The sequence below is a fragment of the Haliaeetus leucocephalus genome, unplaced genomic scaffold, assembly GCF_000737465.1.
Source record: "Haliaeetus leucocephalus isolate CR32 unplaced genomic scaffold, Haliaeetus_leucocephalus-4.0 Scaffold295, whole genome shotgun sequence".
In the NCBI taxonomy this organism is placed as follows: domain Eukaryota; kingdom Metazoa; phylum Chordata; class Aves; order Accipitriformes; family Accipitridae; genus Haliaeetus; species Haliaeetus leucocephalus.
Genome location: NW_010972731.1, coordinates 9,523,726 through 9,544,944, shown reverse-complemented (window position 1 = coordinate 9,544,944; position 21,219 = coordinate 9,523,726). Strand labels below are relative to the sequence as shown.

Here is a 21,219-nt window from a genome sequence, read left to right as displayed (position 1 = left end):
CCCCCCCCGCCCCGGTACCGGAGCTGCTGCCCCGGTACCGGGCGCCGAGCACCGGCTGGCTGCGAGGGCCTCGGGGCCGCGCACCGACACAACCGCGGGCACCCGCAGACCCCGGGCGGGGCGGCGGGGTGGGGGGCACAGCAACAGCGGCCCTGGAGGCGGCCCCCGCAGCTGCCCCCCGAGCACCGCCCGCGGGCACTGCCCGCCCCGAGGGACCGGGTTTTATCAGCTGCCCAAGTGCCGGGACAGAGCAACAGCAACGCCGGTGCCAGCACACGGGCGCTGTACCTTGGGGTGTTTTCCACATCACGCTCCTTAATTGTTTGCCGCCAGTTAAAACCCTCACTCTCTCTCTGCGCCTCTCTGCTGTCTCCTCATCTCTCGCAAACATTTTTGCAGCCAGTTGGATGAGCTTATGACTCATGCGACCTTTCAAATAAGCCCTATAATATACCCACCTCTTAAATTAATAGTCATTTAAGGGCTACAGATGAGACGGGAAAGCATATGATTTACCTGATAGTGTGTACTTCCACAGTTCTCATTTGTATGCGCTCACATGTAAATACTAGTTATTTATGCCCAAAATGCAAACAGAAAATTACGAAGGTTACCAAAAACTCAGGCACTGGGAAATTAAGAAGTGTGAAAATTAAGTACCCTCCTCAACCTTAAATCACCTTCTTTGTGCATACTCATCAGGCAGGGCACGCTGATTGCAACGCCACAGTATTTCTTCCCCAGCACCCTGCCGCACGCAGCACGCCCGCTGCACTGGCTGCCCAGCTGTGGATTCCCCTGGTTTATTCCCCTGCTTCGTTACCGGCCCTTTGCCTTGTTTACTGCCTCTGTTCAGAGCTCAGGCTGGAGGCGGAGGCAGGTCTGCCCGGGCTCTCCCCGGGAGCTGCAGTGCTCAGTGGGCTGGGGACCAACAGTGCTCTCTGATGCAGGTGAGGATGGAGACTCCGGGATTGTGGTCAGAAGCATCCACCCAAGCTGAATCGCAGGGCTTTTTTCCATCTATTTTTTGAGGAGGGGTTATGGTCGCCCAGTTTCTGTGACTGGCGTTGGCAGCGGGACATGGCGGTGACAGGTCACCCCTTGGCGTCACTGGCTGGACACCGAGATGAGCCCCGCGCAGGGCTGCGCCGCGATGCTGGTGGGTACCACAAAGGTACCTTGGGGTAAGGTGCAGGGAGAGACAGTGCTTCTCTGGGACAGCTGCCTCAGCCATGGCATTACCCTCCCTCGTCCTGCCACCCCCACCACTCCCACCGCCTGTCACCCAGCTCTTGCAGCGTGTGGGGCAGAGCCTGACACCAGCACCCTGCCCGGCCCCCATCCTGCGCAGAGGCAGGCGTCCCGGGGAGGAGGCAGCAAAGATATCTCACACCTACAGCGAAGGGGCTGAAAATTGCATTCCGAGTGGGGGATTTTGCAGCCTTAATTGTGTTATTTTAACAGTGTGTGTGTAGGTGTGCACAGAGTGCACATGTACCGTTTCCTAGGCTTTTAACAAAGCAAGCTCAAACAGAATCAAAGTCCATGTGGGATCATGTTGGCCTTTGTAGGGGTTGGTGGCAGGGGCACCCCTTGCGAAGCCCTGCACCCCTCTTGCCGCTCGTTGTATGGAGTAGCCAGTCCCAGGAGTGAGCCCGGAGCTCTGGCCACAGCAGCCACCCCAGGGGACGCCCAGGGGGTTCACTAAGATTTGCAGCCAAGAAGACTTTGAGGACCTTGCCATCCTGCTTTGCAGCTCAGACTCGGGAGGGCGGTGTGCTCTGCGGTCGCAGCCTGACGCCCTGCCCTGTGCAGCCTGGGCCCGTCCAGCTCCAGCCCTGGCCACCCCTTGCTGCTCACTGCCTCATCCATCGTCATTTACCTGCTCACGGACCTGGACCCTTCTGAGTTCGGCAAAGTGGAAACGAATAACAGAAACCAGCTCGTGCTGCAAAGATTGTACAACTTCTGCAAAAAAAAGCTGTCCTTGCAGGCAAAAATGTCCTAAACCGAGATCTGTTAGGCTTTGTCCTTCCAAATCCAGCGATGAAAGCTCTGCTGCATTTAAATTGGCAAAGTGACAGAAAGTAAGTAGTCAGAAATAATCCCTAGCTGGATTAGGTTTTTTCCTTGAAGGAGGAGAGGCTCTGATACAAGGCGAGTTTAGGTCATTAGCAATGCAGTGAGATGCTGAGCTTCAGCCTTGCCTAGTCTTCACTTCATTTCCCTGCTCCCGGGGGCTGCAAGGGGATAAGGACTCCAGAGCCTTTGGCACGTGCGTTCATCCTTCCCCACTCCTACGAGGGGATTATTTATATCTGCACATGCTTTGGAAATGCTGGTTGCAGTCTACTGGCTCTAACAGGACTCCAGTGGTGAGGCTGGTGTGTCCTTATGTGACGTGCTACTGAGTTCAGGGATGTTCTAGCTGTGACACGACTGAGCAATGTCATACATGCCACCAGCCCAAGTGTGTGTGACACAAGCTGGTTTACTCGGTGCGAGCTTGTGCGGTTGCCTACCAGCTCTGCGGCTCCTCGCTAGACTTCCGACAGTTTAATAGCAATAAAAATAACAGGGGAGAGAAGCAGAAATCCATTCTTATTAAGCCTCTTTACTCTGGGAAGATGCCAATGGAGTGCAGGAGTGGCCACGCATGGGCTAGCAAGCAGCACGCAGCCTCTCGGGAGACCCGGGTGAACGCGCTTACAGCAGCTCCGTGCTAAATCCACCTCACTTCACCCACACTTCTGCTTTCGCATGTACCAGCTGCACACACGCTGGTGTGCCTAACTATTGCATCTGCTTTTTTTTTCCTCTGTACCGATACCCTGGGTAGACAAAACAAATCCAGGAGAGGGAAGGGATGACACGGGACAGGAAACGTCATGCCAGTGCCACAGGGTTCCCCCAGCTGCTCCGTGCCAGCTCCGAGGGTACGGGGTGCTGTGTGCAGTTCAGCAGCTCCCCGTCTCTGCAGCCCTGCTGGGGACATCCTGATCCCGATCCCGGGCTGTGGGAAGGAAGCCGAGGGAATCCCTTCCCCAAGGTCATTCCAAGACCAGCCTCTACATAGAGCAAGTCTGCACGGGATGGGTGAGAAAAGAGGAAGATTATCAAAGGGATTCTATGAGGCAGTGGTACCACAGAAGTAATAAAAGAACAAATAGCAGGGAATTAAAAGATATTCCGTAGTCTGAGTCCAGCCGGACCACGCTGAGCCACCATAAAAGGTTTGCTGCTGCTCCGACCCACCGCAATTTAATTGATTTGATTTAAATTCTTTGAAGAAGAAGTGGATAACGAATAATGAGGCAAACAGGATTGTAATGCAAATGAAAGAGATGAAAGATGGCTTCAGGGAGACGGCTCTTGAAGGTCAGAGACTAACGCAAAGCTGCTTCTGGTCACTCATTCAAACATTAATGAGGCTGTGTTCCTCCAGATGCCTTTGATGGATGGAGGGACGGCTCTGGAGGCAAACGCTGTGCTGATGTCTGGCCTTTATTCTCCTCGCTCCAAGCAGATCATCCCCTCGCAGTGGTGAGGAGGATTTTACCTGGCGTGTTGTAGGGACTTGGGTTTCTGCTGCCCATGTTTCACTGGGTAAGCAGACTTCTTAATTGGGTTTTTCCAGATACTCCGATGGAGACTCTAACTTCAGAATTAATTAACTTCACTATCAAAAGCTGAGTCATTTGTCACAATGGTTTTGTCATTAGCTCCCATAATTACGGAAAGTGTCACAAAACCAAATGTTTCACTTACTTACACAAGCCAGGATAACGGAAGCTCAGGAGCATTTCCGACACGCTGGGAATGGGCACGTCAGCGAAGCTGAGGAGGGGCTCGACCGGCCACCCCAAAACATGGGAGACCTTCCTGGCACAGCCCCGCAGACCACCCCGTCCTGCAGCTCGCCCTGCCCGCGGACGGGGGCTCTGGGGGGGCAGCAGAGAGGCAGCGGGGGGACAGACCAGGACTGTCCAGCCTCGAGGGCAGACGCTGGGGGTATGCGGGCAGTGCTGGGGCTGGTCAAGCCCTGCGGTTTTCCCACCTCTATGCCAGTTGGGGTGGTCCCCGGTGACCACCGGTCACGCCAGGTGGGAGAGACGAGGACATCTTCTTGCTGAAGGCTTAGCTGAAGTCCCCGAAGGGAGAAGGAAATGCCCTTCCTAACATGCTTACTGGCTTTCACAAGGGCGCTTCCTAAAAGAGCAAATTTCCTCAATGGAGAAAAGCAGGTGTGTGCTGTGCAGCTTTCCGTGCAAGCAAGCAGAAAGGTGCATAATGGTGTGCTTGGCCAGGAAACCATTCACAGCCGCATTAGGAACACGTGCAGACGCTGGGGGATTCGTAGAGTCGCGACCCTCTGAGCCTGCTGCTCCCCTGCCCTCGCTGCAGCAGCAGGGCAAGGCTGTGCAAAGCGCCCGCACAGGGTCTGCCGGGCACCCGACCTCCCTGGAGCCAGCCAGCTCACCCCCCGCAGCCCCGCGTGACTCACAGGGACTGGGAACCAATGTTCGCGGGGTGGTGGGAAAAGCATCTGCAATAGTGTTAATTAACTCATCTTAATTAGCAATTAACTGAAGATACAAACAACCTACACCTTCCCTCCCCCTCCCCATTGGTCTATAGGTATCTTTAAGCCCAGCCACAGCTGCAGGTCTCCAGTCCAGGACCTGCATTCAGGGAGGCTCCATTTGCTAATATTCTCTAGCTGTACAGATATGCATCTTTTTACAGAAAAGCTGCAACATCTCAACATCTGCTGCTGTAACAGGGCTCGGTGGGGCCCCTCTGGGTGACCATGCAGGCGGCCAACAGCTGGAACCAGTTGCTGATTGCTGGGGATCCCATGGCACACCCAGCCCACCGGCTCGCCCCCTGCACACCCCCCAAGTCTCGCGGGCAAAGGAAGTCAAGCTCTCAGGGTTTCTTTAAAATTATATATTTTATTTTTTCATACATGCAGCAAATAGAATAAAGAGTATATGCCCATCTAAAAGGAGGTCTTTATGAGAATTTCTGACAACACACAGCAGGTAGTCTAGGATGTAGAAAAGTCATCAAATACTTGCAGGTGAAATCAAATTCACAAACACAAACTGTTCAACAATAAACATTTTCTTTTTTTTTTTTTTTTTTTTCCTTAATTGCCACTTTGAACGTGATCAGAAATAAACAGCTTGGATAACGCTACCATGCATGGAGCAAGATGCTTGTTGCTTCTTTTGCTGTTGCAGGCTCAGTGGCTCATCTGCTACTGCAAAAGCAGAGAAGCCGCAGCACTTGTTAGTATGAGTTAGTTCCATGCTCCAGATGTTAAGCCCTACCTTTTGAACAGCTAGATCCTTGCACTCTGTGCTGGAAACCACCCTAGTTCTTCACTTGTATTAGAGCTCCTGGGATTCACAATCATCAGAGCATACCTACTGCCCAGTGCGCTCACTCATCTTCCCATCTTTGAAACTACCTATACGGGTTGGCCGCTATGCAAACTTGCATTTATTTATTAAATGGATCAATAACTCCTTTGGTGATGGCTCTTTCATCAAGAGAAGGCTGCGCAGATGTCCAGCCAGGGGAGATAAGAGCAGCAGCAGCAGGTCCCCACCGCCACGTGCAAATGGCATCGCACTGGGGCAGTGCCCCAGCACGCACTGGCTGGAGAGCAGCTACGTTTGGGCTGCGCAGACTCGCCCTGAACTGCTGTGTGACAGCTATGTTGGGACCAGCTGTATCCCAAACAGCCATGTGCAGCTGCAGGACAGCAGAGTCGGAGAGGATCGGGGTTTCCAACCCCCCCGCGCCCGCCCACAGCCCTCAGCAGTGCCCTGCAGACTGCCCAGACCAGGCGATTCCTCAGGCTGAGCCCAAGCAGCCAGCCCTGGCTCTGCCCCTGACCTCGGGCAGGTCCCTGCTCAGGCTCTCCTCCACTCCCTCCGCTCTTCCACTGTCCGTCCCCGTGTGCCATGCAAGCTCTCCAGCGGCGCTTCGCCGCTGCGGGCACCTGGCAGCCTCGCCACCGCTCCCCAGCTCAAGCCGGGCTGTGCTTTACACCAGGAACACGGACAAACAGCCGCAGTCCTCTCTCCTTTTCTTTGGCAAAATGTCCAAGTGAAAGACTAGGGCACGCCCAGGGAGCACCAGCATTTGCAGCCCTAACATCCCTGCAGACAGGAATGGGAATCTGCTCCTGCACCAAGGTATCCTGGTGTATTTCCAAATGTCAGCATTGGGAACGAAATCCTTAGCCAGTGGGTAAATGCAAGCTGTTACTTCTTCGCCTCTAAGAGCCTCAGCCCTCCTGCCCCGTGTCTTCTTCAGACAGCACGCGGTCTCCTTTGCAAAGCCCGCGCTGCTGCCCAGTGCCTCGGCTGGGTGCAGGAGCCGACCAGGTTCTGCTGCCCGGAGCAGCCGCCGCAGCCCCAGCTGCAGCCGCCCACCAGCAGCAAAGGGGCCAACACCGCCCTGGGGGGACACACACACCTAATCCATCCTGCCCCCCAGGGAACCACCTGAGGACCCTGAACCCCACTTACCTGCAGCGTTCAGGTATAATCCAGCTTGGGAGAAAGAGTCAGGAGTTGCCATGCTGTGCAGGGGGGGTGGATGCCCTGCCTCCTCGGTCCCTCCTCCTGCCTCACCTGGGGAGGTGCGGGGCGCTGGCTCCCACCCTGCCACCGCCGGACCCCACGGCCCATCCCACCGCAGCGTAGGACACCGGACTTGCCCCCAGGCCCCCTCCAGCACGCAGTCGAGCGGTCAGGGTGCACCCTGCAAGCCCCCAGGGATTTTTCTCTCCTCTGCAGCTGCAGGCTGAGATGCCTCCTCTGTCCCCCAGAGCATCCTTCTCCTGTCTCACCTGCTGCTCGCTCACACTGTCCCCTTGTCCCCCCTGGCACTGCCCTGCTGCACAGTGGGTGCAAGCGTGCTGGCGGCATGCTCCAGTATCACTTTACTGGGCTTTATCCTTGCATCAGAGCACCTGGGGACTGACTAACAGGGCTCTCCTGAAGCCTCTCAGCTCTGAGCATCTTCCTGAAGCACTGCTTTCCCCGTCCAATGGTGAAGATTAAATCATCAAATTACAGCAAACAGTGAGTCAACCGCTGTCGCTCTGCCCTTCCTTGGAAGAGTTTGTACAAATCTCAACGCCTGTGCGGGGCCAGGCATATCCCATTTTACATTTCTCCACAGAAGAAACAGGTCACCTGGAAACAAACCTTGAAATAAGAGTTTGGCAAGTAGCAGAACGGACAACATCAGAAATACTCAAGGTACGAGTTCTGCAGACAGGACCTAGCCTTTGCTAAGCTCTCCCTGGAGCATGGATCTTAACCCTGCAGATCCCGAAGATGACACCGAAGCTGCCTGACGGCACAGCCGAGCACGGCCGGCTGCTGGCCCGGCTTCCCCGCGGGCCCCGTCCGAGGCTGCCCGGCTCGCTCGGCGGTTCAGCAACGCCTGCTCCATGCAGGGGTGTCACCCCAACACATACACAGAAGTCCCAAACGGAAAAGACGTAACTCCCCCCTACCCCCCCAGCAGCCCCTGCGTGTAACCACGGCCCCGGGGTGCCCCTCGGCACAGGAGACCCCACAGCACCATCCTGCACAGACCCTGGGAACGGCTTCAGAGCTGAGGGTACGAAAATGAAAAACATTCACCACTGAAGTAATACTAATTCTGCAGCGACAGGTTTAAAAGTCACAGTAACATACATGCTCTGAACATCGACCCTGGTCTGCAGAGGATGGCGAGACGTCTTCTGAAACATGGAGTTACGAGAACCCTCACCAGAAACCAGCCCACGGGTGAGGCTTCCCTGGGCTTCGTCTGATGTAGAGCGTCTCATAAACCCTCTCGTCAATCTGGCACAATTTGCAGTTTTTCTGGGTTTTTGTTTTGTTTCCTCCAGCCCAGGTCAGTACCCAAGACCATGGACTTGCAGCTCACGTCCCCCGCATGCGTGGGGCACTGCCTGCCTGCAATTTAATCACGGGGGGAGGACACCCGGCCGGCCGCTCCCCGGCAGGTGGGACATCAGCTTTAGCTTCTAGCAGCCTTTTTCCCCAATGAATCATTAAAGGAAGAAAATAATTTCAAAAGGTAGAGTTTGATGTTTATAAAAGATCTACAAACCAGAATTTCCTTTATAGGATTCCTCATGATTCATAAAATCCCACCCCCATTTTCCCCTATAGGCATGGAGTAATGTGTATTTACATTAGAATTGGTAGTGGTTCAGAAAATATACGTATGGGGTTTTTTTCTTTGCAAACCCACCAACCTAATGTGTCATAAGAGAGGGATAACAGCCAGTGACTCGAAGGATGCTCACACTCGGGGCTCACCCTGCTGCGAACCCAACAGCGAGCCAGAGATGCCACCCGGCCACCGATGGGCAGCCCCTGCCTGCCCCTGCCCTCCCGCATGGCACCGCTGCTGCACACACGGCGTGGCTCTGCCTTACAAACAGCTCCTGGAATTGTCTCTCCTAATTCAGAATTTTTAAAATGATGCAGAAGGTCCTGGATTACTGAATAAAACCCCCAGGAATTTTGGCTGAAATCAGGTAAATCGAGATGCCTGTAAAATTCATGGGTTTTGAGCCTTTAAGATAATAGCAGAGGGTGTAAAGTAGAAAAGTTAACCTTTATAAATAGCCCTCAGTACAGCCCTTTTGTAGCGGGCATATTTTCACTTGGTAAATTGTAAACCGAGAATATAAACGTGTTTTGTTTTGGTAGAATATTAATATCCTTTACAGAGCTGTTAAATTTCAACAGTGTCTGTGAAAAAACAGGAGAAAGATTTATGAGAGTGCTGACAGAGTGTATCAAAACTGCAAACTGTTCCAGATGTTAAAAAAAAATCCCACCTTTCACTTAGAAAAAGATTTGCTCTGATTTACAAGAACTGGCGTGGAATTCTTTTGGAGTCTTAATGCCTGAGTGTAGGAAAGGCCGTATGGCGAGGCGCAGGCTTGCGGGAGGCGAGGGAGGAAGACGGCTTCGGTGAGCCAGGCTGACGGTATATACAATGCTTTTAAAAATATATGTCTATAAGCAGACTTTTCCACACTGATCAAATGTATCCATGTCTTGAACAAAAGGCTCCTCTAAGACAAGCTCACAGTCATCGCAAGCTTCAGCACAACGGTTTAAGATATCAACCATGCTTAGCATTCAACAGAAACGATTTGTGAGTAGCTAGGGTCACTGGAATCTCAGCATCCGATTTCAAAAATTACAAAGACTGGAGCAATTTGGTATATTTCTGTTTAAAAACTCTATTAGTCACCACCAACTATAGTTTCTAGAAGCATTACTGACTGTTAACTCGAACCCCAAACATCTCCAGCTAGGGAAACCAAGCTAGCAAGTGACACAGACATAGAAAGGCCTCCTAAAACAAGCGGTCGGCGTGTTTCGCGTGAGGGTATGTATGTCTGCACTGCTAATCCCGGAAGACTAGTGTCGGTATGTACAAGGCGATCTGGAGTTTCGGACTGCGAGGAGAGGGCGGGCAGCGGCTGCGCCGCGACTACACGTTAATGACAAACTCGGGGTTAGTGTAGGAGAATCCAGCAAACTCGTTCTGGTCCAAGTTCATGATGAAGAGTTTGTCCGTGGGCGTGAGCTCCACCGGCTGCCGGGTGAACTCTTTGTCGAAGTTGGAAGTGTCTCGTTTGTCCTTCTGTTAAATGGAAAGCACAGAGTTAAACGCGGCAAAGGGGGGAGCGCGAGCGAGCAAGCGAGCAGTGGCAGCACCCAAGGGCGCGCGGCCGGGAGAGCTCTGCTGTCCCTGGGCTTCGCGCCCGGCACTCGAGATCTCCACACCGGTTTCTAAAGCCACCGCCGGTGAGGAACACGCACCCAGAGAGGCAGCGGCAGCGGCAGCCCCTGTACAATAGAAGTGACCCCACACCGCGGGCAAGAAGAGAAGAACACCAGTTTAACGCCTTGAAACACACAACCAGACAGTAAAGGGACACGGTGAGAGCACGGGGTGCTGGGGAGGGCTGTGGTGCTCCCAGGCCAAGCGTCCCTCCTCTCCTGGCCGCTGCAAAAGAGAGCAACAGAGCAGTTTCTTGGCATGCAAAACCACCACTGCAAACAGAGATTCACAATACACAGGAGGAAGGAGCCTGGAGGAAGCAACATGCCTCGAAATGGAAGCAAACATTCAAGACGATTTCAAAATTTGCACAAAATAATCAGCTGTAAGAGCTCCTCTTGCTTTAAGCTTGATGTTTTAAAATTATGCTACGATATGGCATTGACCAATGCAGTGTTTTATTGATCTGAGGATGCGATTTGCTCCAGGATTGTATATAGAAAATATACACTAGCTCAAAGAATGAAAATTCCACATATGCAACCTTTTATCATTTTAATTTTGTAAGAAGAACAACTTTGCAGCTACATCCAACCCAAAAAATAAAAAACCCAAAGTTATTCATGATTAGCGCTAGTAACCTGCTATTGGCACTGCAGATCCCATCAGTTGGGAACGCTTGGGCCATTTTTGTAAATGGGTGTGTGTCAGAGATTGCCCAATTAAGGTATGTTCTGGCTGCGGGAGGTTACAGTGCCTTGGCTAAATGGGAAACCGGAGCGCTGAAGATACAACATAAGCACCCAGGATCCTCCGTCAGTAAAGAAAGCCCGCGGAGGGACGCCCTGCTCCCTGCAGCGCGGCAGCCGGGCAGCCCGCGGGCTGGGACCTGCTCTGCTTCGTCTCGTTATTAAAGCAAGTGGGGACAAAAGACTTTCCCCATCTCTTATTCTGTGTGTCTATGTAGGAGCTTAAACGAGACGGGAGCGCAGTCATTCGCAGTCACCTCCCAGTGTTTCCCACTATCTGTAAAGGCTGCGTGGGGCTGGGGTGCTGCCGGGGGTGACGGGTGGGGGACCCGCAGCATCGCCCCGGGGCCGGACAAGCCTCAATGCAGGGCAGAGCTCTTTCCACCGCTTTTTCATTTTCAGTAGCGGGCAGAGCCGCCCGCACGCCCTGACTCCGTGCTGGAGGTGACCTTCCCCTGACGTGACACTGGCAGGTCCCCATCAAAAATTTGGTGCCTCACAGAAACCTGCAAAATGGTCTTTTTATTTTTTCCGACCCTGCTGTTGAACCGAGGCCCCCGCAGTGCCGGGAGCTTGCCCGCGCTCTGCTACGATGGAAGATTTCCAACTCTGGCTCACGGCAGAGGGGCCTGAGGGGGAATTGCAGGGGGGTCCCACCGCCCTCACACCCCTGCTGCTCATGGCCACTGGCTGCGGGGGGGGGACAATGTGGGACCGGTCTGCACCCCCGCCCTGCTCCCTCCCACCGTGGTCATCCTCCCCGCTGCTCCGTACCAATGAAGCACCCGGCGGGCGATATGCTGCGTCCTCACTGCAGCACCTCTTGTCCCACCGGCTGCTGGCAGAGCCGTCGGCACCTTCACGCCTCGAGCAGGAGCACGGCCAGAACAGGGCTGAGATCCAGGTCCTCCCTGCCCTCCTCCCGCCAGCCCAGCCAGGCCAGGAGCTCCACATCACAACTGCAGCCGGATCGAGCCTCTGGAGACGAGCCCCAAGGCCAGCAGCGGACCAGGACCTCCGTGGCCCCTCGGAGACTCCACGTGCCACAGGAGGCATCCCATTGGGACAGCTTCAGCCTTGCGGGGGAAAGACCAGAGAGCAAAGAGCCAAGGGTGGTTGAGAGGAGACGAGGTGGGAAGAGAAATGGGGCTGGAGCTCAAGGAACGACGAGAGAAAAGCCAGAAGAGCCAGGACATGCCGTCAAGCCAGCGGTGCTCAGGGCTCCGGCAGCCCGACCTGCCGGCGCCCGCGGGTCCCAGCCTGTCCCCAGGCAGGAGCTGGGTCTCTGCCTTCGCTGTCGGACAAGAGACACTCGGGAGCCAGCACAGTCCCTGCAGGGCTCCGCTGCCCAGCACGGAGAAGGAAGAAGAGGTGGATTTGGGGGCACAGAGCAGGAGCGGGGAAGGGCAGACGGGGTGAAGGAGAAGACTTCGGGTGCAGAGTTCTGACAGGCAAAGGGTGAAGTGGTTGAAATGCAAGTGTAAGCCCACCTCGATGGAAGGCAGTGTCCCCTCTAGGACAAGAGGGGCTGGTGCGGAGCCATAGAAGAGCAGAGGCACTGCCCTTCACTGCCAAGAGGCCATTTCGAAGCGGTTGCACAGGGGCTCTCTCTTGCAGACCCAGCACATGCAGAAGGAAGGAGCCGACGCTGGCACCAGGCTCCTGCCCCGCTCCCGGAGGGATGCTGAGCTGACCAAATGGTTCCTGAAGGCCACGTCCACCCGAACCAACATGTGCCAAGAAAACACCGTCCTACCGAGCCAGGAGCTTCTCCCGAGCCGGAATGCTGTGGGATGCTGCAAAGAGAAATGGAATGTCCACATTTGCTGCTGGTCCAAATTGCCACCGCGGTCCCCAGCCCTTCGGAGTGGCCTCTGCTGATGGCACCAGAGAGGGCGAGTGCTCAGCCTGGGAGCCCTCCGGTGAGCAAAACCTCCTGCTGCTTTTCGGCAGCAGAAAGCTCTGACAAAGGCTGTGACGTGCCTGGGAAGGGGCTCAGGGCAGCCCACCTCCCCCTGCACAGCGTCCTCCGGCAGCTTCCCCCCCAGCTCCTCCAGGGGCTCTGCAGGAAAGCGCAGCACCAGGAGGGCCCAGCTGTGAGTGCAGTGAAGCGGGGTTTGCTGACTTCTTACCTTGAATTTTGTCTGAAATGGGTGGCAATTTGGCCTCTGTCAAAGATGATGAATAGCCTGGGAACAGGTAGGGAGCAGCTACGTGGATCTGGTAAACAGAGAGAGGGGAAGGCAGGGGAAATTCAAGGCTGAAAACACCTCCAGCAAAGGGCTAGTTGACTCTGGGAGGTGACGAGGAGCACGGGAGGGATGGCGTGGCGGAGGCACCGGGGCTCCCGCACGCCCAGGGCAGTGTGCCCGCAGAGCGCATCTGGCCCAGAACAGCATTTGTGCCTGGACCAGAGGGGACGGGAATCCTCCCCGACCACCGCTGCCGAGCCCCAGCCCCGCGGCAGAGCTCCGCTCCAGGGCTGCCCGGGCAGAGCTTGCCGGAGAGCAGCTCCTGCCGGCGCTGCCGTTCGGTGCCTTTCAGAACGATCCCGCAGAGTTCAGAACCGCAGCGATTCAGCAGAAGCGGATTTCCAAAGACAGAAGGGAAATTCTGCATGCGCTCAGGAGAAGGGAAGTTAGCAGGAACCTGTAATCCCTCTTTAGCTGAAACTGCCAATTGCTTTTAACAACTGCTCCTCTGAGAGCGCACAGGCAGGGCGATGAGTCACCGACACACAGCGCTGCCTCGCCGAGAGCCTTGCCTCTGCAGTCTCCAGAAATCCGAAGCGCATGCTGCAGTTGTCTCTGTTCAAGGCATTTAAAGAGATTCCCAAGCGTCAGAGCTCTGCTCGCCTCGGCAGCACCCTGCGGCAGGGCCGTCCTGACACCTCAAATCATCCTTCCTCCAAGGGACACCGGACGGAAACTCCTTTCCCTGTCCGTGTTTGAGCGCACGAGTGAGCAGGGTTTGCCGGCTGCGCAGCACGAGCTGGTGCAGAGGACACGCAGGCGTTCGCTCTCCGCTTGGAAGATGCTTCCAGTACGTTGCACCTCGGTTTGGGGACAAACGCCGCAGAGGACGAATGGGCCACGGCTCCGCCGGCGGTGCAGGAGGCTGCCTTGTGATGTGGGCTGCTGCCTGCGCTGCTGCCTGCGCTGCTGCCTGCACTGCTCTCCCAGGCAGCTCTGGGGACCCACCGTGCCCCCGAGCCAGCATCCCCAAGCGGTCGGGGCAGCTTCCAGCCCTCGGCGCGGTGCAGCCCTGGCTGTCGGTGCTCCTGGCATCTCTGAACCCAGAACTGTAGAAACTCATTATTGCCAAACACATGGAAGTTCCTTGGACATTATTTCTCACTTTTTATTTTATAATCAGTATTGGAAAAAAAACAATGGCACATTACAACTTAAAGCAGGTTGATACAGTGACAGCCCGTGAACATCTGCAGAATAGTATAAAAGGAAGCTGCATGATTGTTATCGTTTCAAGAGAAATTCACCCTTCCTGAAACGTTTTCTTTGATGCCAGAAACAAAACTTAGGCCATTTAAATATCTAGCGGCATTTTTTAAAAGTAGGACTATTAGTTGAAACAAGTTTCTTTACAAGCTTCATATCAGAATTCACAATACTGTTCAACGTTAAATAGTATCCCATTTGTGTTAATACCATTTTTTGACACATTTAAAGCGCAGGTAACAAACTCAATCAATTGCTTTGGCATTTGAAAAAAAGAAAAAGTTTTGCTATGAGAACCAATGTGTGGTATTTACTAGGGTGACCATGGATTTGAAAGCACCTGCAACAGCTCTTTCAAATTTCCCACTAACAACTGGATATGTTTCTTTTGATTTAAAAAATGCTACTTAGAAACTGCACGATCAGGAGAAATCTTTGCAAACAGCAGACCTGGCTTCCCTAATAATTTATCACTGCTGCTGAAGACCCAACGCAGAGAACTGCACCTGCCCAAATCCACACACGTACGAGTCTACAGTGGCAAGGGGTGCTGCGGTGGGTTTCAAGCGACAGCAGGACAGAGCTATAGAAGAAGGCAGAATCGGCATTTCAGCTCTCGGGAGCAGCTGCTCCGTTTTGGGAGGAGCTGAGCAGCTCAGCCGGCAGCACCCGCGCTGCGGGGTGCGCGTTCATACTGGGGAAAGGTTTAAAAACACTTACCTGCCGCTAAGGCTAAGAAGGCTAAATATTAATTTTTCATGATTACATTAAAAGACTAGAAAAAGGGAAGAGCAGGAATTGAAGCGCATGCTGAAAAGATCTCTCCTAATTGTCACAGTTTACACCCCTCCATTTTACCTCTGTTAGAACTGTTTTTATTTTCTAGAAATAAAATGTCATAAAAGCACATTTGCAGCTCTTACTGCACATCACCCACCCTTCAGGCACGCCCCAAATGATGTGAAGACACTTTGGGCTTTGAAATATGGTCACTCCAGTAAGAATACTAAAGAAAAACCACGAATGCAAGTTTTGCAATGGAAAATGTCACCACAACAGCAGCTGGGACTGGATGATAGAGATGCAGGAATGAGATCTAGACAGCTACTTAGCTCTTGGCTTCACGTTTAAAAAACTCAGAGTTAACAAAGGAAAATCCTTCGAATTCTGACTGGTCAATGTTCCTGATGACTTCCTGGTCAGGAGGTGTTAAGACGGGTGGATGGCGAGTGAAAAACCGGTCGAAGTTTTCAGCATTGCGTCCACACTATGAGAGGGGAAGAAAAGAACGTATGGTGGGTGGAGAAAGAAGCGTGCGGGACGCGGCTGCAGCCACCCGCCCAGCCTCGCCGCGCGCCGCCGCTTATCTCGGTGCAGCAATGGCAGAAAAGAAAAAGGTGCAAAATACTTATGAGCTTTGTTAGTCACAAGGCGATGTTATCTCATGGCGCAGCCAGAGACCGGCAAAACCCTCCGGCTGCACCATGGCAAGTAATTGCAGGAGAGGAATGAGATGGGAGTGCAATTACTTGCTGTCATTCCCTGCCTACACGCAGCGCTGTACCTTCTCTCAGGCTACACCATGCACACGGCAGCTTCTTCTGAAAGAGCCCTGCGGCTTCACCTGCTCGGTCATCCCTCCTTCCCGGGGAGCGGGACGCTTTCGTCATGTCTGGACTGCTGAGAGGCTTCTCCTTGCCCCTGCTCAAGGAGAGAGCTTCTCACCTTCCGCAGAGCTCTTGTAACCTGCTGCTGGCCGAATGCTTAATGCAGGCACTTGTGCCTGGGAATTTCCAGGGCTGCTCCGTCCCTTCCCGACGTGCCCGTCAGACTCTGACGGTCCACACTGGTGCATGGGGTGCTGCTCGGCCAAGGCAGGCGGGAGCGGGGGCTTTCTGCTGCGTGGCAGCCAGGCTCACTGCACGGCACCCCCAGAGCTCTCCGCTGCAACTGGACAAGGCTGGCTAACCCTAAAAACCCTACTGACAGCGACATTTTTCTCTCTTGCCCCTGAAGGCAGCTTGTGACAACCCCTATGTCGGGTGAGGCAGGAGTCCCAGAGCACCGGCGAGCTCTCTGCAGCCAGCAAAGCTGGACGAGAGAAGAACCCGAAAGCTCTGGAGTCAGGGTGACTGCTGCCCTGGTTGGCACGGCACTGCGGGACAGGAAAACACGGGGCCTGGAAAGCACCCGAGAGTGCCAGACCCTCCTCGGGGGTCGGTCAGCATCCATCGCTCCCGGGCTGCCGCGGAGCAGGAGCCCTGGGCAGCAGCCGAGGACCCGGCTGGCTGTGCTGCAGTCTCTGCAGCGAAAGAGGGAGGTCGGGAGCAGGGAGGCATGCCAAATGCCTTATTTAATTTTCTTAGCCATCAAAACAAGGGTCCTGTAACTTCCCATGCTGCAAGTCATGATTTAATATAATAATAATAGCAATAGATAATAACAGGTGGATACCGGGTCACTGCAGCAGCTACAAATTGTGCTCAATTACTACCTATCACACGCATGTCACATCCCTATGAACTGCATGTAATGACTTTGCTCTAATGGCTGGTGAACTCTCCCTCCTATCGGAGCTGACACACAACTGATGCTCTCCTGGCCCTCTTTTCTCCGACGAGATGCAGAAGCCAGCATCTCCCGGTCCCTCAGTTCTCTCCTTCCATTTCCCCATGGAGAACATACGCTTCAAGTGCTGGGAATATTTTTCCTGGTATTTAACTTTCATTTGCTAAGGAAACAGATTTACATTTTTAATAAACGTCAGACTAAATATAATAAAATATTAAAGACAAATACATGTAAACTTCAACATTTCCCAATTCCTTCCTCTGCCAGAGGGGAGGTTTCAGGGAAGACGTGAACATCCATCAGCCTCCAACGGCATGTTTCATTGGCAGCTCTTGTATGTTCTTACGGTGCCAAGTGAGACACTTCTTATCCCCAAGCCTCTAAAAAAAGTTCAATGGGTAACATTTGAGCCAATTTAACTCTAGTTACTGCTGAGTTGAAGCCTCTGAGCCCATCCCTCCCTCTCATATGTTGTAAGGCCATGTCTCAACCTACAGCATATTTCTAGTCTGGACTTGTCAAGCTTCTGCTCCCAAGCGCATCTCCTGTCCGTCACCCTGAGCTCAGCGTGGTTTCTAACTCAGCACTCAAACTTACTCAGAGACCTCAGAGGCAGTTTTCTCCCCCTGCATCTCTTCTGGGCTGCCGCAGTCACACACGCTGCAGCCCCAGCCCCGGTGAACACGGCTCCTGCCTCTGGCCCCACGGCTGAGCCCGCAGCTGAGCCCAGGCAAGAGCACTTGGTGTGGTAGGTCACAATGTGGTTTGCTCTTTTGTAAGTATTTTGATGCAAAAATGAGTTGGTGCTGCCCAGGGGAGGAGTTAGGAAAAATAAAAAATCCAAAGACAAACAAAATCCCCCCAAACCAAACATGCAAACACAGTGCAAACCAGTTCACCAGGAGGGTACTGAAGATGAGGGCTTCCCAAAATGAGCCTGAGAAGCCTTTTCATGCAGCCTATGAAGAGCATCGCGTTGGTGGGGGAAAACCTGCCCCAGCTGCCCTTGGCTGTGGTCCCAGCACGATGCCATCCACATTGTGGCCCTCCAGAAACAACTTTCTGGAAATCCCTGATTTCAAACACAGAGACCCGAGTGGAAAATGACCTCTCCAGAGAAAGGGTATGGGTCCCCGCACCAGAAAACACAGAGCCCGGGTCAAATTAACAACAGAAGCCCAGTGAGGAGATGGAGAATGAAGACACAAGCGCAGCGAGCAGACTGGCAGACACACAGCTCGGGAGCTACTCCCTAGAAAAAGCCCAAGTTCTTGTACCTTGCCAATCCCTGACTGCTGTACGGACCCATCCCGAGGCAATTCTCCGCACCTCTTCTTCTGTCCAAGCACCCCATTCCTGCGGGCAGCAGGCGGGTGCAAACTAAGAGGGACGTGCCCATCTCCTGGGCAGGCGGAGGCTCGGCATCACACGAAGAAGTGGCCAGACTGGGACCTGCCGGTGACCTTCCCCTCGCGGTTACTCCAGCCGTACCCACGCTCCCCGTCCGCAGGTCACGTCTGATCCCAGCCCGCTGTCTCTGCTGAGGCCGGGAGCCGTTGGAAAGCAGCACCCCAGCCGTGCTGGGGGACAGAGGCGGGGGCAGCCGAGCCCCCCCGGACCCTCCCCAGGGGAAGCGGTCCTGGGGGATGCTTACGCCAGGCACCGTATCACCGGCGGGCTCAAAGGCTGGCAGATACCCCTCTCTCCAGTGCAGCAGGACAGCAGCGAGGTTCACGGATGTCCAGAAACGAAGAGCGAGGTTCTCTCCAGATGAGCTGACAATTCCCACCATGAGGAATTTGACCAAGACCTGTCACAGCTCCAGTTTTTTGGGAAGAGCTGGTCGCTGCTCCAGACCACACAATCAAGTACAGCTTTAGAGTCTTGCAAAAGTAAGTTTTAGATGTTTGACAAGTCAGCAACAGCCAAATGCCTTCCCGAAAACCATCCTATTAGCATCAAAATAGAAAATAAATTCCCCAAATTGAAGTTGCCAGTTTCACAAAGCCTGGAAGCTAAAGTCATGAAACAAAGAGACGGGCTTTTCGAGGCCACATTGTCCCTAGTCTTCCCCTTCAGCACCGGGATAAAACAAACTATGAGCAAGATTACTGGGAAAGTCTGCAGTGCTTAAGGTTATCAGTGCAGTAACACAGAACATAGCAGGGTTTACCTGCTAATAAGCCGCTCACCTGCACGTTCTATCAACTCCATATACAGTGAAAGCCTTACAGTGCTCTGAAAATATAGCTGTCATTGCCTATTAGCTTCATGAGATCTCGGTGGAGACATGCAAGGCACTTCATGCGAAATGTCTGACAGCCCTAGCCGCCTTTTTGCTATAAAGAAATGTGCTGTCTCTTAAAAAAAAAAAAAAAAATAAAAATCAAACAAGAGCAACCCCATCAAACATGTGAAAACTAATCCTTGTGAAACACTTCCAGTTATAGGGATAGAAAATACAAATATATTTTTAATATGTATGTTGGCAAGGAATAATTCTCATCATAATGAAATAAGGCAAGAATATGTGGATGGAAAATTTTAGAAGTCGCATCTATCCATAGTATTCCATGCCCAGCTTTGTGAGGTTTGCAGACTTTCTGTTTGGATGCATAAGAACTTGTCATTATCAGCAAACCAATCAGCATATCCTCCTCTTTGGGAACTTTCACAGGTATAAAATATATACTTTAAGGCTGGAAATTGTCTTTGGGTTTATAGGAGCCACGTCCAAGCCCAAACCCAAGGTCTAAAGGCTGTGACCATGCCTCTGTGCTGTCCTGCCACCCCCACGATGCCACAGGCAGCCACTGGCTCTCGGGAACGTGGCAGGTTTTACTCCAGTGGCCAAAGCCCAACACTGCTGGAGTTTCAGATGCAAGATCTGGCCCACATTGTGCTAAGAGAGAGCAAGAAGGATCCAGGCCGCTCCGGACGGCAAATGGTCGCTCTCTGCAGGAGCACCATCTTTAAAGCTTCCGAAATTAAGTTCCTCTTTAAAGGACGGGAGACATGCTGTATGAATTTTTACATTTATCTAAAGCCATGTTGTGAAAAATCTGCCTCATTTTAGTACTATATTAATGTACAGGCATCACTCCATCCTGAATGGAGAAAGGGGGAGGGTGGGAATTTATATCTTACATAAATCCCCAATGTGTCCTGTCTAATATTTATAGCCAGCATAGAATGACTTTTTTTTTCAAGCTGCAGAAATAAAACTGTCAGCTTAGAAGATAGCCTTTTTATTTTATCAGTTTCTAGCTTGATTTCAAATAGAGAAAAAAGGCATAATAAAATATTTTCCATTGATCCCTAAGATGCAATCAAAGATCATAAAAAGCCGAGGATGGCTGTTCTCCTGCTGTGATGAAGCCCTTGCTCCCAAGGAGCCGAGGAGAAGCGGTGGGCTGAACGCACCCTCGATTTCCCATTTTTCTGGCCCAAACCAGTGGTACAGCCACAATCCCACTGGCCTCCCAGGCAGCTCTTGGGCCAGTCTGACCTTCCTGGTGCTGCGCTGGGCTAGAAACCTGGCTTTTGCCCCCTGAGGGAGGATCAGGGCTCTCTGACACTTCTGGAAACAGATGCGCCCTTCTTGGGGGAATTTGGCTCGCAGCATGAACCTGGGGCCACACCAAGAGCCCCTTTGCGCTGGTCAGGGTGAACAGGGACCAAAGGTGCTTTTTGTTCCTAAGTGTTTGGCTAACGATCCCAGACCACAGCTCAGGATGCTCCAGCCCGCATTCATCCTTGCTCCGGGCAAAGGCTGAGAGCGTTCGCTGCAAGGGTTTTCTGATGTACGGCCCTGGCTTTCATCTCTCTCCTATGAACAAAGCCAAGCTTCTTCCCAATGTACTGAGAATATCGGCTGAATAATCAGAGGGGAATCTCAGAGAAAGTCTTTACGGGACCCTGAGGCTACCAGAGCAAATCTTGACTCAATTACGAGATGAGATGTTTAACCTCAACACATTCGGCCGCCTCTCCACGGCATGCTCCTGCCCACTGTTGGCCCCCTCAATCCTTACATCTCATCTAATTAGGAAATCACTTATGCAAACACCTGAACTCACCTCGTAAAGACTGAAACTAAGGCTACAAAAACGCACATACAGGATAACTGGTGTTTTCATGCGTCCAGGTCTATAAAAGGCATTTCAATATTAATTCAAAGCAGTTAGAAGAAAATTAATTTATGCAATTAAAAATTATTAGATTAAAAGCAATTTTTTTAAACCCTTGTCCTGTTGTGAGTAATCCTGTGCTCTGCTGTGTGATTTCAACGCTCTCAAAATGAGGAGACTTTTCAAATCACTAGGCTTTATGTAAAGTAAAGGAGTAATTAGATACCAAAAACAATAATTATCTCAATGAGAGACAGAGAAAGCAGGCAAGTGTAAATACACTTCCCAGGGTAAATGCAGACCCACGAAAGGAATTGTTATGCACAAGCCAAACCACGAAGCAGCCAAGCGCAGCCCCATGTCAAAACCGCCGAGTTTCTGCACACCAAAGACAACCCAGACTCTGATCTGTCTCGTTACCATCTCTGTGATAAAGGTTAATCAAGCACAAAGCAGGAAGCAACA

General features: G+C 52.7%; 1 protein-coding gene across 1 annotated transcript in view; it reads right to left on the bottom strand.

Moving 5' to 3' along the window:
- Positions 1-14,232: 14,232 nt before the first annotated feature.
- The window catches only part of PRKCB (protein kinase C, beta), a 77,082-nt gene continuing 70,095 nt past the window's right edge, over positions 14,233-21,219 (bottom strand). Inside the window, exon 16 of the mRNA XM_010570624.1 lies at positions 14,233-15,320. Within this exon, the coding sequence (XP_010568926.1) occupies positions 15,162-15,320 (159 nt within the window). The 3' untranslated portion in view covers positions 14,233-15,161. The remainder of the gene's footprint in view (positions 15,321-21,219) is intronic.